Source organism: Microtus oregoni, unplaced genomic scaffold, assembly GCF_018167655.1.
Source record: "Microtus oregoni isolate MIOR12 unplaced genomic scaffold, Mior012 000032F_ref0000030, whole genome shotgun sequence".
NCBI classification, from domain to species: Eukaryota; Metazoa; Chordata; class Mammalia; order Rodentia; family Cricetidae; genus Microtus; species Microtus oregoni.
In genome coordinates, this window is record NW_024543091.1 from 7,392,692 (window position 1) to 7,409,189 (window position 16,498).

Genomic DNA, 16,498 nt, shown 5'->3' on the forward strand with positions numbered 1-16,498 from the left:
AATCCCATTTTCTCCCTCGGAGGCCCGGTTCATTTCCTCCTGAGCTTTCTTGACTAGTGTGGCGTCACTGATGACCATCGTATTCCAGAGACAGAAAGGTGCTGATCACTGGTGTTCTGGAAATAAAGATAGAAGACTGTTATGCCCTATTAAAAAGGAGCTAGAATCTATGTCAAAAGGAAATTAATCAATGCAAAAGTTTAACAACACCAAGAAAAATATTTGCTTAGACAAAATGAACATCGAGGGTCCACACACAGGAGGTCCTCCATTGGCTAAAGTGGATTCATGTGGAACGGAGCCTGAGCTCATGCTCTCCAATCAATAATGATGTAAAATTACCAGAAGATTCCAAAATTCATGTTGGGTGTTTACATATTATTTTTATTTATTTATGTATTTACTTCTACAAAATTCACTTATACAGAGCCATAAGACTTACCTGAAAGCACTCACTTCAGGTGCAGATGTTAAGAAAGAACCAAATGTAAAGACAACAGCTAAGAAGTTGATTCTACTTTCTGTATTTTTGCAAATACAGCTGTGATTAGCATACACACATATCACAGATAAACACATACTTGAGGGTCAGACACAAATCATGTGTTTTGATTAGAGGGCTGTGGCGGCAGGTGGTTTAAATTACCATCCTACTTCCCATGCTTTGGGAACAATTGTCTAGAAAGTCTGCTAACTTGTGTTCTAAATCCAGGTTATTAAGTTAGTATTTGATCTATCATCTGAAAAGGCCTTAAGGCTTTACAGAAAGAGTTCCTTCAGAGAGAAGCAGCTTTGTGTGTGGAATTGCTGAGCCTCGGCTTGGGAACTCATGCTGGCTGAGTGTGGTCATGAGTCTAATTTGAGACTCTAGTCACCATCTCTTTGCCTCTTTTTTCCCTTTACTTTTCATTCATTATTTCTTCTCCCTCTTCCTTCTTTTTAAAGTTCTGTTTCTTTCTAATTTTTAATTAAGTGTTATATATGGATGTTTAGCCTGTTTATGTCTGTGTACTATATGTGCGCCCCTTGCCTGTAAAGAACAGAAGATGGTGTCAGATCCCGTGAAATCGGAGTTACAAATGGTTGTGAGCTACCATGTGGGTGCTGAGAAGCAGAACCCTGCTCCTCTTGCAAGAGTAGCAACTGCTGAGTCAACTCTCAGGCCCTACTTCCTTTCTCATTTAAAGTCATCTTGAAACTTAGCCCACACACAAAAAAAAAAGCTGCAATAATGTACAGGAAACATGTTCCAAAGTGCCTTGGTTTCCCTTATAAAATAACATCAATTCTTTGGTTTACTGGAGAAGCACAAAAGGGACTCTAAAATCGAGACGTAATCTCTGAGTCACTCAGAGGACAGTGCCAATGCCAAGGAATACTTTTTCAGTTCATATTGTTTACAGTTATAGAGAGCTCTCACCCATAACAGGGTCCATTCCATTGTAAGAGTTAATTTAAAAAAAAACATGAAATGTTTTCATTATATATTTGAAGACTTAAATATTCATTATTTGAAAGGAGATACCATACTGTGTTTATTTATCTGTTGTAAAATCTGTCTTGAAAACTTTCCTTAGTTCCTAAAATATGATTGGGTTCATAAAGGCAATTTATGTTCCAGTAACAAAGTTTGGAATGAATAATGAAAATCTTGCTGTTTAGCTGTTTCAGGGAAAGGGGTGTTTATACTGTGAATTTTAAATAAGTCTGTGTTTTAGTTACTTTGTATTGCTGGGCTAACCCCCATGAACGAGGCAACTCAGAAGAAAGAGGGGCTTCCAATTTCAGAGGGTTAGAGTCCATCATGGTGTGGAGCGTGGCAGTGGGTGAGCAGGCATGGCGCTGAAGCGGTGGGCAAGTAGGCATGGTGCTGTGGTGGTAGGCATGCATGGCGGCATGCATGGCGCTGTAGCAGTGGGCAGGCGTGGCTCTGTACCAGTAGCCCAGCCACTTTATCCCCAAGCACAGAGCTTGTGAGAGAGCTACCTGGGAATGATGCAGGCTTTTGAAACCTCAAGTCCACCCCTCAGTGGCACACCTCCTCCACACCTGTTAATGCTTTCCAAACAATTCCATCACCAGGGGAGCAAAGATTCAAATAGATGAGCCTAGGGGTCAGTCAAATACCACTGACCACCTGCTTCACTGCAACGTTTTGTGCCTTAGGCAAATTTTGAGGCCATAGTGCTTAAGTTCCGCCTCTGAGCTCAGTGTTTTGGCTTGCAGCGTCTCTGTTGGTCCTGTTCTCTCGTGCCAGAGTGATAGTCTTAAAGCATTCATCACATAATGACTAGAATGTTCTCCCCACCGACTGTGCTCCTATCTTAGCTGTGACTTTTTCCTTTGGCTCCAGAAAATATTGTTTAAAATATTTATTTTTAAATTGATCATTTTCTTCCACTTTTTATATTTTTATCGCTGTTAGTGACTGATAAGGAAAACCCACCTTGATTAAAGAGGCTATGGAAAATAAAATTCCCTATCATTGTCCGCTGTTCCTTCTAAGATTTCCCTGCTTTTGTCATGTTCAGCTTACCCCTGGTGATGCTTCAAGTTTGACTCTTCCAGTAAGTGGTTTTATGTAGATTCCCAGCATTATTTCAAACACGATGCAGTGAATTCCATACAACCCGCGCTGTTTTCCCTATATCTGATGTCTTAGTGAGATGGAATCTCAGCAGAGAGACAGGATGTGCGCATTGCTGGTGACTAAGCTCCCATGACGTCCTCAGACGTCCTCCCTTCTTTCTGCCGTGTCTCACACTCTAGGGTCCCATCCTGGAAGCCACGTTTATTTCTCTGGGCTGCAATAGTTTTTTTATTGCTTTTGGTAACCTTAATGATGTTTAGGATTACTGGCTATGAATTTTGAGAATTCACATCTGTGCTTATTTCATTAATAAAATGCTTTGGGAAGGGAGATCTCAAGGTACATTGCCAGTGACTGAGAACAGTTGATGCCAATCTTGATCTTGGCTTGAGATGTTGTTACTTTTTCCTGAAGACCAACCAAGCATTTTCCTGGAAACATGGAAACATTAATAGTGTATTCACTGAGGCTACCGTTTCTCTCTCTCTCTCTCTCTCTCTCTCTCTCTCTCTCTCTCTCTCTCTTTACTGGCAAAGTTGTAATATTGTATAAGTTTCTAAGTATTTAGACAAAAATAATTTCAGTGATGGTGAAGAACGTCTCTTTTCATGTATTGCAGGTGGGAATGAGGTCACGAAACCAAGGCGGAGAAAGTCCGTCTAACGGGCACATCTCCTGCTCCAAGTCCTCCATCATCAACAGTGCTGGTGATAAAAGCCCCTCAGAAGAGGCTAAAAAGAACAAGGCAAATCGGAAGGAAGATGATGTCATGGCCTCGGGAACTGTCAAACGGCACCTCAGACCATCTGGAGAAAGCGAGAGAAAGACTAAGAAGTCTCTGGAGTTATCCAAGGAGGATCTTATCCAGCTCCTGAGCATAATGGAAGGGGAGCTACAGGTACAGTCAGACCATTCAGGGTGCCTGCTTCTAGTTCCTGACTGAGAGAGTAAGGACGTAGCCGCCATCCCGCGGCAGACTGCAAGCATCTTCCTCCTTTATATCTAAATCCTAATGTAGGCACAGGTTTTCACCGAATAAGTATTTGTTTAAAAATTGACAAGTGACCAGGTGCTGACTCCAGCTTCCAGCTTCCTTAGAAGCACAACGTTTCTCCAGGATATACTTCAGCAATAGTTGATTCCCATTCTGGAAAAGGCTTTCCGATTTGGTCAGGGCTGTGACTGAAAGGTGTAGGGATGTTGGAATAGGAGATGGCACATTGCATTTAGTACTTTTGTGTTCTAGGAGGGAGGAAGAGTGGGTAAGAAACACGGAGCTTTGCTGAAACGGCCTTTCTGCTTCGTCTCATTTCATTTCTTCGTAATTCTCAGCCTCAGGGTTCTGCCTTGTCTTAGGAATTGAGACCCAGCGAATATATCACATTGTGAAGAGCCCGAATGGCTTCCCAAAGCATTTTAAAGTTTGTTATTTCATTTGACCTCAGTAAAATGTAGACATCATTATACATATTTTACAAATGAAGCTAAGGCTAGGAGCCAAGAGCTGATTTGTCCAGATCTCTATTCAGAGGACTCCCAGCTCTTGGTCCAGGGGTCTTTCTGCCTACCCACACAAACTTTTCTAGCTTCCATGAGCCAGGACCATCTCAAGAATTCTGTGTTTGGGGGTATTCAGGAAACAGAAGAAGTCTGTGTTTGGGGGTATTCAGGAAACAGGTAATTTTTTTTTTTAATTTCTGAGCTTAAGACAATTAATTCTGACAGTAAAGGAAAAGTAACTATATATTTTTTTCAAAGACAGGATGACTTAAGAATGAAGTTATTGTTTTTTCTTTTGTTAGTCTTTTGTTCGTTTGTTTTTATTTTAGCTTGTAGGAGCCTCAAGGGCAGACTAGCAACTGCAGGAAGGGAACCCTTCCTTGCCTTGCTGGTGTTGTCAGTGCCAGAGAGCCTATTCATGGTTAGTGTGGCTACTGTGTACCTGTTCCCGTGTGTGTGTGTGTGTGTGTGTGTGTGTGTGTGTGTGTGTCCAGATAAAGAAACCTCTGGGGTAAAGAGAAATATAAAACACACAGAACTAATAGTTTGAAAAACACAAGCAAATACAACTGAACAAAATCATTGAAATTTCACAGCAAAAGAGAAACTTTCCAGAACACAGCCATTACTAAAAATAATGTCACCGCTCCTAGACACATGGCCATAGTTTTGTCTGTTACATTTATGGGGTAGAGTTAAATGATGACTCCAGCTTAGCCAGCTGTGCCCCGGCGACCACTGGGGACTGAGCATGGTGAGGGGGTGTATGCCACCTTCATAGCCTTCCGTAGTGAGGCCACCTTCTCACATGGTTTCAGCTGTGCCGGCCGTTGTGCCTCTGTAGCTCCTGCAGGCCCTTCTTTCTGCAGGCCCTTCTATTATATCACGGTGGACTCCGAGGCCACTCATGTGACTATTGGGGACGTACTGGTACTACTGTCATTCTAGGTTAGTATGAAGAAGATAAGCTCATACTCCAGGGAACCTGAAGTAAGTAGACAGATGTCCCGAAGACAGGCATTTTAATTTATCTCTTTGAATATTGAATGTTTTCCTTACATGTGTTCCCGGTCAGTCACAAGAAAATAAAATGTAGAGTATCATTCATCGGGGAGAGGGGTGGTGGTGAAGGAACTGGTACTTCAGAGAGTTCCATAGTGAGTTCAGCTGCAGAGCAAATCATCAGACGCATGCACACAGAGGCACCTCGAGATGCAGAGATGTTTCCGTAGTAGACATTTGTCTGTTGGTACCACCATGTCGCAGGGGGGTGTTGTGGCTAATAGCGGGAAGCTGTTCACACTAGCAAGTGTGAGTGGGCGGATGAAAATGTGCTGGCTGTTTGCTAAGCTTGCTGGCCAGGAGAAGGGAAAGCATTCTGTCTAAAAGGCTGGGACTGGGAGAAAAGGCAGGTGTGTGCATTGAGAAGTAAGTTATTGTCAGCTCAGGACTGTGGGACGCTCGGCGTCCATGGAGTAGTTAGTGTGCTGTTTCTCAGACCTCCGCTGATCTCCATTCTCTTAGTGGGCTGGCTGTCTGCGACTCATCCCAGCCCTTGCTCTAGAGATGGCTTCTATATGATACGGTTACGGTAATACAAATTGTGGATGCCTTACTCCCTTTTGTCTCCTTTCTATCACAAACAGCTATGCCCCTGGCCCAAGGAGGGTCAGTCCTTCAGTCATAGTTGCTATAGATCTAAATTTTTTTGTCTTACATACAGTCCAACACCCTGTCTGTCTTATCACTTGCATTCTGCGAATGTACATGGGGTTAGACTGTGGGAACTTTATATTTACCCTCGACCTCCAGAATTCCCTTCATATAAATTCATATGTAAAAAATCACAAACCAAAGACGTTGTATGGAAAGTTAAGAGAAATTGAAGAATTCTGTTTCATCAGAGGGGAAGAGCAAGATCAGAACCCCAAGTTCAAATATTAAAGATGGGGCCAGGAGGAATGCCCCATCCTGGGTACTATGCCAAGTCTGGGGGTTTGTAGTCACTGCTCAGTGGCTGCAGGTAGGAAAATTAGGGGGACACATCTATAAGTCAGGGAAGTATGGTGATACACAGGAAAATGGGCTGATGGTGCCAAAGGTCCAAGACAAAGATGAAGTCTGTGGGAGAAGAATGTCTTCCAGACTTTTCACTGCCATACCTCAGCAGATACAGGCTTGTCGTCACAGCAGCAGGGCCAGCCAGTGTCGCTGGCATCAAGGTTGCTAAGCTGGTTTCTGTTATTACAGTTCTGTCCTTGACTGTTTCCAGTAACACGTGCTTTCTAATAAATTGGACCATTTTTACTCTCTGGGTGAAAAACTCGTTACATATTTCCCAGACTGAACTGGAAGTGATGAAACTGTACACCCAAACCATTGTTTGGGCCCCATGATTCATTTCTCCTTGTATTTATTCTAAAATAGCACTTTTAAGAATCCAATCAACTTGGCTGTGCTAAAACAAACAAAACTTCAAAGGGAGTAGCGCTCACATCATAAAAACCACAACACAAAGGACTTGGCAAAAGTACATTCTTATAAAGTAAGTCAAAAACAAGACATGAATAAATTCTTCTTCTTGCCTCCAAAAAGCCCTTTATTATTGTAAATTCCCTTGGCTTATCTATTTCAATACATGTTCGGGGGAAAACCCCTCAAATTGGGTCTCATTATTTCTCCCTTTGCTGTTATGTTTTGTTCTCTTCTCCCTGCTTATACAGAGACTCGGAGACAACTAGGCAAGACAGTTAGGTAATAGATCAGAATTCGGTTGGCTTTGGTGTTCTGCAGGCTACGTCACACAGTTGCCGACACACTGAGAAATCAATCTCTAACCCTAGGCAACTGGCAGAAGGTGATGTATTTCAAACACGGCTTATGAAACAGTCGGACATGCACGAAAGACGTTAGCTCCCTCTGCTCTGCCGTTTCAGAATTCCTAGGCCGTTTTCTTTAAGTCTGTTCACTCTTCGTTCCCACTTCTCCATCTACTAGCGGGAAGCCTGTTCTCTGCTCTTGTTTCTCACCAAGGCAATTCATTTATTCTCCGGACTTCAATTAATAATCACTTATAGTGGTTGTTTTACCACATTTGAGGAACATTATTATGGGACAGCTTCAAACACTTACAGTTTTTCAAACTTATGACCCTCTTTATTGTACCCTGAGGTGTCAGAGAGCTGAGAGGTCCATCAGTCTAAGCAGAGAGCTCTGCCTGGGGAGGGCTGGAACTCTCTGAATTGAATCCACTGGGAATGCTTTTCAGAATGATCCCAACAATTCTAAGCCTGTTGTCAGGGGGAAGAGTCAGGGAGGGAAGCTAAAGAAATAGAGAGTCATGTCTACCAGAAATCTAAGAATTTAGAGAAAATGGTTAAGAGGTATTTAAATCTGAAATAAACACTCATACATGCCTGTGGGGCTAATTTCTTCCCTCCTTAGCTGAGCAGTAAAACATGTTTCACACAGCAAAAGCCCTCAGAATACACACGTTAACCTCTGTTTGAAGCGACCACATTCCTTTTCTCTACTTTGAACTTTCTTTAAGAGATGTAAACAATGTGACTTGAAAGTTAACTCCTACAGAGAAATGTGGTAGGATTTTAAAGGCTTGCTGCCTGGCCCTCGAATGTTGACTCTGGGCCTCGCCTCAGTCCCTGGTGTACTCAGGGGGATTTCCTACCTTCTAGTGTGATTGTTGCTAAATTTGGTTAATACACATGCTACTTGGACAAGTCTGAACAATGAAAGCAGAGAAAGGATAGCGGCTAGAGGGGGATGACGTCAGGGAAGGTTTTCTATGATTAAAGGACTTTACTTGCATTGATAGGTTAAAAGGTTACAGGACCATAAAGACACAATGCCAAGGAGATAGGCAGTAAAAGGATTGTTGATGACAGAATCTTGGAGGGGACAGAGGAAAAGGAATCAAAGTCACGATTTGGTAACTAACCTGGACCTTGAACTTGAAATGGAGGAAAACCCTCCATCTTCTGCGTAACAAGAGGATGAAAACTTTGATTTCTCAGGAGAAGGCAGTTGAAAGAGCTCCCGGACAGGCTTGCTCTTCTCACTCAAGTAAAGTGATGTCCGTCCCACTGAGAGGTGCGGGCTAATCACTGGTCGTTAAGAAGATCCCTACACATGCTGAATCATCCCCCCTCCCCGTGCCCTGGTGAGGATGAGGTGGTAGATGAAGATTGTCGTGGATAAGATGGTCACTACTGAGAGATGTACAGGGACTGAGACTGCATCTGCTGCCGTAACTGCTCTTTTTAAAAGGAGACACGGTTCGTGGTGTTGAGTTTAGGGTTAAAGTTGTCAGAGTGGCTACAGTGGAAAGACAGAAGAACAGGGAAGTAGAGAGAGTGGGTGAAGATCCAGCAAGGAGGAGCCAGCTATTGTGTGATGAGCAGGCCAACAGAGAATGACCAAGGGAGTGCTGGGAAGATGGGAGATGTGCCTCTTTGCACGTAGGTGTTGACACTGACTTTACTAGCATAGCTAGATGCTGAGTGTGGTCTTGGAAGTAGCGGTGAAGGCAGCTGGAGCTAATGGTGTGAAGAAATAGTGAGGTTAGGTAGGGACTAAACTTCCCGTTAAATGTTGAGACCTATGATGAAGGCAGATTTGGAATGGAGACCATGTCTGTAATCATTGGTCAAATATGAGAACTGGAGGTCAAGAGGTCAGCAGATGACTAAGGGGACAATTTTTGCCAGCATCTTCCTCTTGATTATATCATTTTCTTTTGCTTAGGAATTTGTATGACAGCCTTTTTAGCCTTTATTAGATTGAAATTGAGATTGCTCAGGCTGGTTGGTAGTCTCTGTTAACTATTTACTCCTTAGCTATGAAAAGTCATTTCTAGTGTTCTTTAAATGACCATTCCTACGCAAATAGGCAGGGTAGACAACTCTCCTACAACTCCCACCCACCTTCATAAACACAAACTCAAACACTATCTCCATTCCAAGAGGAAATGATCTCCTGTGTCTTTCACACTGAGAATATTTGCAAGACAAAATTTGGTCTCTTTTGGAAAATTGTCATGTGTTATCCTTTACTTTTTTTTTTAATTTATTTATTATGTATACAACATTCCTTCCATGTATGCTTGCAGGCCAGAAGAGGGCACCAGATCTCATTACAGATGGTTGTGAGCCACCATGTAGTTGCTGGGAATTGAACTCAGGACCTCTGGAAGAGCAGTCTTAACTCTTAACCTCTGAGCCATCTCTCCAGTGCCCCCCCTTTACTTTTTTTTTTAAACCAGTTTATATGTGTTTTGAGACCACCAAAGGCTTACTTCCTTTGTGAAGTCTCTTATATGCTTTTTTCCCCTTAAGCACTTGTCCTTGTTCTGCTCTGAAATCCTGCATAATTTTGTTAGGCACAATCATAGCATCCCATCTATATATGTTCTCCAAGTGTCTTATATATTTATATTATGTTGCCAAAAAACCAAAAACTTTAAAGAAGGAACTAGAAAGGGCCTGGGCATATATCATCCTTGTTAGTCTATTGGTGACTGATAATCTCAAAATGTTTTAATAGTTATACACCATCTGAAGCATTCATAAGATCAATTTTAGTGTGTGTATACAAGATTATGCCTGTGAATGGAGAAAGGTTTCTGTATTGTATCTGCACATGTGTGTGCTCATGCAAGGACTTTATGAACTGAGCCTTCTCTCCAGACCAAGACTGATGTTCTAATGTGTTCAAAACACTTTTGAATTATGTAAAGTATAAGCATCGTATACAAAATCACGTTGCTATTGAATTACTGAGAATGGTCATAAATATTTGCAATGCTAATTCTACCACACATATAATGATTCCAGGGTTGGTTGGGGTTGCTTTGGTTGTGTATTTTGATCATCTTTTTGGGGGTGGAGGCTGGATCAGTCTTTAATTACATGTATGTGTTTGCGTGCAAGCCCAGCAGCAGTTCAGCTGCCTGAGGCCCTGGGCCCCTGGAGTTGGAGTTAAGGCTATTGAGAGCCACCTGATGCCATGAGGCTGCTGGGAAGCTAATTTAGGTCCCTGCAGCCTTATGCACTTTTGACTGCTGATCCGTTTCTCCAGCCCCCCTTTTGTCATTTTTCAAAAGAGCTGTCATACTCCACTGAAGACGAGCATCATCAACTCAGATGGAATCACTCAGTGCAGCCAAGCACAACAGGCTCGTCTCGAAGGGGTGCAATACATCACCTTTTTCTTCGGCTGCAGCTTTTCTGCTTCCAAATGGGTTCCATTTGTCACAGGGCGTGGCCTCCGGTAGAAACCCCATGCTTCTGAAGTGCTGGATTTCAGTTACCCTTTCTGGCTTTTTAGCGCGATGACTCACCTGCTCTCAACTGCTTCATCTTTAGATCAGACTGAGGTCACCTTGAGCAAGGCGCCCGGTGAAATCTCACACCACTGACGGGATCAGAGTGCTGGGCATGGCATGTCTTCACTGAGTTCAGGAGGCAGAAAGGCAGGCTGCTTTCTGATTAAAATCAAGACCAGATCTGGCCTTTTGTGGTCTGTAAAGCCTCAGGATCTGGTGGCAGTATTGTTTGCATTTGGACAAAGAGCTCTGCTGTCTGATTTTTCACTGTTTGCGGTGGAATGGATTTGACGTTCCTAATAGAATCAGTCTGCAGTGAGGACAATGTACTCACTGATAGTACAGGGCAGAACTCTGATTGTGTTGAGAAATCGGGGTTGGGGGAAACATATTAATAAAAAAAATCTCCCAGAAAAGTATTTTCATTGTTTGCTGGAATCTGAACAGAAGCAAACAGTCTGCCGGGGGCTCAGTTAAAGATGGAGACCCCTCCTCTCTGTTGTGACCTGCTTTTTCTATCGGTCATTCCAGCTGAGCAAACTCTATCCAACTATTCCAATTATCTATGTCAATAACCCCAATTATTGTTGTATATGTGTATTTGTTATATGGAGCCAATTTTGAGTAAAATCAGGATCTGTGCACATTAAATGGACTTGGAGCACAAGGGACCCCTGATTTTAGAATGGCTTCCAGGGGAGAGGTCAAGCATACATCGGTACTGCTGGGTCTCCTGTTGGGGTACCCACTAGAGAAGACTGCTCGGGTAGATCTAAGCCAATAGAAAGTCTTTATTAGTCAGCCGGTGACTACACTGTGTGTTTAGGATCTCAGGGTGAGATTTTAAGCACGAAAACCATGTTCTGGATTGACATACTTCAGCTAACAAGAGCAGCTAGCCAGAAACAGAACTACGGAAGCCCAAGAGCAAGGCCAGTACATTTAGAGACTTTGTCAGAACCATGAATTTGATTAATTAGGTCTTTGTTCTGCCTGGTAGTGCTGTCTGCATGCTGGGTCTTACACCCTGAATGGTACTTCCGTCACGGAATCAGTTATGCTGAGGAATAATATATAAAAATATATATTATTTTTACAAGTTTGTGTGCCAGTTTGCGCACATGAGTGCAGTACCTGTGGAGGCCAGAAGAGGGCATTGGTTGCCATGGAGCTAGAGCTAGAGGTGCTCCTAAGCTGTCCAGGGTGGATGTGGAAATTGAACTTGGGTCCTTGGGAAGAGCAGTGTGCTTTCAACCTCTGAGTCATCTCTCTCTATTGCTAATTAATTTAAGTAGCCAGTTTAATTAGATAAATGAAAGTCCTTGCGCTTGTGTATAGCCATTGACTTTTCGGCAGAGTCTCTGTCCCTGATGAATTTAGGTGGAATATTTAAGGCCCCCTTTCCCCCAATACTCTCGGGACCAAATGCTTTTGTCTCTTCAGCCTACCCAGTTCCTCACTTAAGTGAGTTCATGTCCATCATTTTCTGTACTTTCTTTCTAACAAGACTTCTACTGGTTCATGTTAAGGAATATTGTATACTTCAGGCTTCCCCAGGATAGGCCCTGTTATCATGCCAATACATTAATATAAGATTATTTATTTATTTATTTTTTTGGTTTTTCGAGACAGGGTTTCTTTGTGGCTTTGGTGCCTGTCCTGGAACTAGCTCTGTAGACCAGGCTGGTCTCGAACTCACAGAGATCCGCCTGCCTCTGCCTCCCGAGTGCTGGGTTTAAAGGCGTGCACCACCACCGCCTGGCTAAGATTTTTTTTTTTTTTAAAGTGGACTCTTACTTTTTCTAAAAGGCTCCACATATTAAATGCATTGGTTTGGCTCTGACAGAACATCTGGTGCCGGGACCAGGAGATTCCAAGGAAGCATCTGGTCACGTCATCACGCAGGTACGCTGGCTTCCCTTCTGCCTGTCACAGTGTCTATACTGCAGCACTCTAGGTAGTGTTTTTCTGGAATGTGTTAGGTCACTATCAGTGGCAGAGCTGTCACTTAGCAGAAACCAGGTGGACTTCTGTCCTGCAAATGTCTCCATCATAATCTCCAGACTCTGAGTGGCAATAACAGGTTACTCAGGACTTCCTTCCTTTGAGGAGTCCAGCACCTCTTCCACATGAAAGCGTGTAGTTGGGGGAGCTGAGAGGGCGGCCCACTGTGGGCTTTCTGGTTACTTAGGTGCGTGTTTCCATATTACAACAAATGAATGACTGTGAAATGGCAAAGGGAAAAAAATCAACGTAATATTCACAGTGTCCATCTGTTCATCTTTTGCTGCCTGGTGTGGCAGGAGAGTCACTATTTAGTCACCACTGTTCCCTTCTGGGTGGGTTGAGGAGTAGACAGGCTCAGAGGCATACGAGACTTCCCCAGAACATGTCTTTGTAAGACATATCTCATCCCATGGGCTCCAAAGCTAGCGTTCTTTCCCTCCACACTTCCCTATAGAGTGGGCATCATACTCTCCTTTAAATTGTCTTTTAAACATTCAGCCTGGTACTAAATTCTGACTGCTAGTGGTTTTAAATTGCACCCAATCACCAAACTGCACACCAAAGAAAGCAATGTATTACCGTTGTATTAGCCATCCGAGTTAAGAAAGCAGACACTGGGCAAAGAATCCTGTCCTGTAGATAAGGGGAAGAAGTTAAGTCATCTACCAACAGCATTCTTTCCATAGAAAACAATTGGTTTTTAATTTGTTGGATTTCAAACTCTGGCTTACATTTTGGCTTCTAATTCGTATTCTGAACTGAGGCTACATTACAACTGCATCTTGATCTTTTTTTTTTTTTCCTGTTTCTTAGCAACAGGAGTTTAATCACCTAAACAGGTTTGTAGTTGGTGATTTAAAGCATTTAAGAAAAGAGGTGCGTTTCTGTCAGGTGCATTTTTCTGGTTGGCATCATTTTATCATATGAAGTGTTTCTAGTTAGGGAGGCAGGAGATCAAGAGATGGCAGAAGGCAGCTGTGGTTAAAATACACTGTGTGCATGTTCAGAAATGCCACAGTAAAAATCCATTAGCTTGTATGATTACTATGTGTTAATATTTAATATTAAAAATGAACATTGTCAGGCTTGGAGATGGCTCAGAGAAAGACTTCAGTGCCAAGCCTGATGACTTGAGTTTGATTCTCAAGATCTACATGGTTTACACACACACACACACACACACACACACACACACACACGAAAATAAATGTAATATAATTTGTTTTTTTTTAAAAAGTATTGTTTCTTTGAGAGTTTCATACAATATGTTTTAATCATACTCAGTCTCCCCAACTCTTCTCAGATTAACCCCCATTCCCTACTCACTCAACTTTGTATTATTTTGTTTTTCAAGATAGGGTTTCTCTGTGTAACATTCCGGGATATTCTAGAACCTACTCTGTAGAGCAGAGCTGGCCCCAAACTCACAGAGATCAGTCTGCCTCCCTGGGATTAAAGGTGTGTTCCACTTATTTTTTAATCCCACACGATCAGTTTGTGGTGCCCAGATATCCATCCTTGTGAGATACCCTTGTGTGACCGTCCATTGGAGAGTGATGGGCTTACCAAGGCCTACACTCCTTAGAGGAAACTGTCTCTCCCTCTCCCGGAAGCTCATTGCCAATCACTTCACTATGGCTTGTGTTGGGATTGTGTGCCTGTCTCCTTTCTCCCTGCTGGGATTTGGTCTCTCTCAGGCTTGCACCGGTTCTGTGTATGCTGTCACCCTGCTGTGAGTTCATGTATGTAGCTGCCCTGCTGTGTCGGGAAGATAATGTTTCCTTGTCATCTCTGTCATGTACACTCTCTCCGTCCCTTCTTCCACAGTGATCTCTAAGTCTGGGGAGAGGGTATATATATATATAGTGTGTGTGTGTGTGTGTGTTCCCTTTAGGGTTGCACATTCTGTAGTCCCTTCATTGTAATAAAAAGTTTTTAAGATGAAATTTTTTGGCTTAACAAACAGAATAAAATGCATAGACTAGAGATATAGCTCAGTGGTAGACCAGGAACTTAGCAAGTGTAAGGTCCTGGATTCAATCCAAATACATAAAAAAAAAAAAAGCCAAATAAAATGCAGGACACAATGCCCAGAATCTAGTGAATTTAAGCTGATGATAGCACTGCACTGGCACCATCTGTGTGTAAACCTTGACATTGTGTACAGATGCCCTCACTCGTCTTTAACCTCTTTAACTCACTTCTCCTTTCTTGGAAACCACTGGATAAAGTCGGTGGATGAAGGATGGTTCCCTCTTCAGTACTTTCTCTTGTCTTCTCTGTTTTCCCTCGCCTTGGTCTGCAGGAGATCTCTCAGAGTGCCTAGATTAAAACTGAACTTCACAAGTACCACGTCAACCAATAACAGATCAGCCTTGAAGCTGTGAATGACTCCAAGTGACTCGTGTGTCGTCTCTGTCAGCAGGAAATGTTTATGCTCAATTTGTGAATAATGAAGAGGAAAACAGAGCACTGAGGAGAATTGCTGAAATAATTTTAGCAAAATATTCATGTATAATAAAAAGGAAGGGCATAAATTCTGAATTAAAAGGACTATTTGGGGACTAGAGAAATGCTAAGTAGTTAAGGAACTTGTTGTTCTTACAGAGGAATCAGGTGTGGCCCCTAGCACCCACATCCAGGGGCTCACTGCCACCTGCACCAGCAGTTTTGGGTGACCCAACACCCTCTTCTGGCTTCCTTGAGCACTTGCATGCTCACGTATATAAAATATCCAAAAAAAAAAAAAACAAAAAAAAAAACAAACTTCTTTTCAAAAGAGTATTTGTCAGCTGGGCTTTCCAGCTCACATGTAATTCTCTCTGTAGACCAGTCCTGCATACCAACGATGCATGTGCTTGCCTGCTCGGAGCAGGATTTCTATCATGTTCTCCTAACAGCAGCTGTTGCTATCTGGAAATGCTTGCTCTGATGTTAAATAAACACTTTCTGATCAAGGGCCTGAAAGGAAGCAAGAAACAATGTGCACCAATCACAGAAGATGCTGTTCTCGCCCAGATTTCAGAACTGGTGGTTAGGAAAACACATTCGCAAGTTCACAGTCCTATGGGGATTATCTAAAGCGTTTATTGTTCTTGTGTATGTTTGTGTATACATGAATGTTGGTCACCATATTAATGCTGCATGTAGACATTGTATGTTTATCTTATCATATGTGCAAATCATTCTCTGTGGGTTAAATCCTCAAACATGGAGCTGATGACGCCAAGGTGCGTGTTATTGCAGTCTTTTGCTGACTTGCCTTGCATGGTTCTATGTTTTCACATGTTTGCCAGCAAAAACTGCTGCCTCGTATTTTGTCGGCTAGATGTTTTATTTCCTTTGACAGTTTGGTAGATGGAATGGGTATTTCCTCGTAGTTTTAATTTACACTTATCTTATGAATGAAGTTGAGTATCTTTTCAAATGTTCTCAGAGAGTCTGTCTTTCCACCTAATTGACTAATCTGTCCTCTTTGCTCTTTTGGAAAACGGATGTTTTACATGAATAAGTTATACTAATATAGCAGTTAGTTCTTTATGACATGGGCAATAAGTCAAACATTTTCTCTGTGTAATTTTTATTTTGCTTTTGGAACATTTTTTATTCTGTAGAATTTATAGTAACTTGTTGTTAACCAGACATTAATCTTCCATTTATGGCTCTAATAGGTATCAAAATTAGATTCTCTCTCTTAGATGAAGAAAAGAATTGTTTTAGAATTTTACTACTGGTAGTAACACTTCCCTGTAGTTTTCCTGCTGAAGAATTTAATTCATCTAGGATTCATTCTAGTTCAAAGCGCACTACTTTACTCTTCTGTATGTGGCTGTGGTACCTGTTGGGGTTTGTCGGGAGAGTGGAAAGCACACCGTATACTGAACCAGAGGGCAGTTAGTAAGGACGTTTGGTCACACAGAAGTTAGCGGCTGAAAGAGTTGAAAGCCAATGCCAAGGGAACGAGGCTGTGGTTGTGGCTGTGGGCTCCTGAGCGAAATCACGAAGTGAACACATTGACCGGTAGGAAATGAGAACACAAGTCTGGCATAAGATGTAGGGGA

General features: G+C 42.4%; 1 protein-coding gene across 2 annotated transcripts in view; it reads left to right on the forward strand.

Moving 5' to 3' along the window:
- Positions 1 to 16,498, forward strand: part of Filip1 (filamin A interacting protein 1) — a 150,970-nt gene that overhangs the window by 64,020 nt on the left and 70,452 nt on the right. For both annotated transcript variants that reach the window (XM_041679846.1, XM_041679845.1), the window contains exon 2: positions 3,210 to 3,488. In XM_041679846.1, the coding sequence (XP_041535780.1) occupies positions 3,216 to 3,488 (273 nt within the window). In that variant the 5' untranslated portion in view covers positions 3,210 to 3,215. The remainder of the gene's footprint in view (positions 1 to 3,209; positions 3,489 to 16,498) is intronic.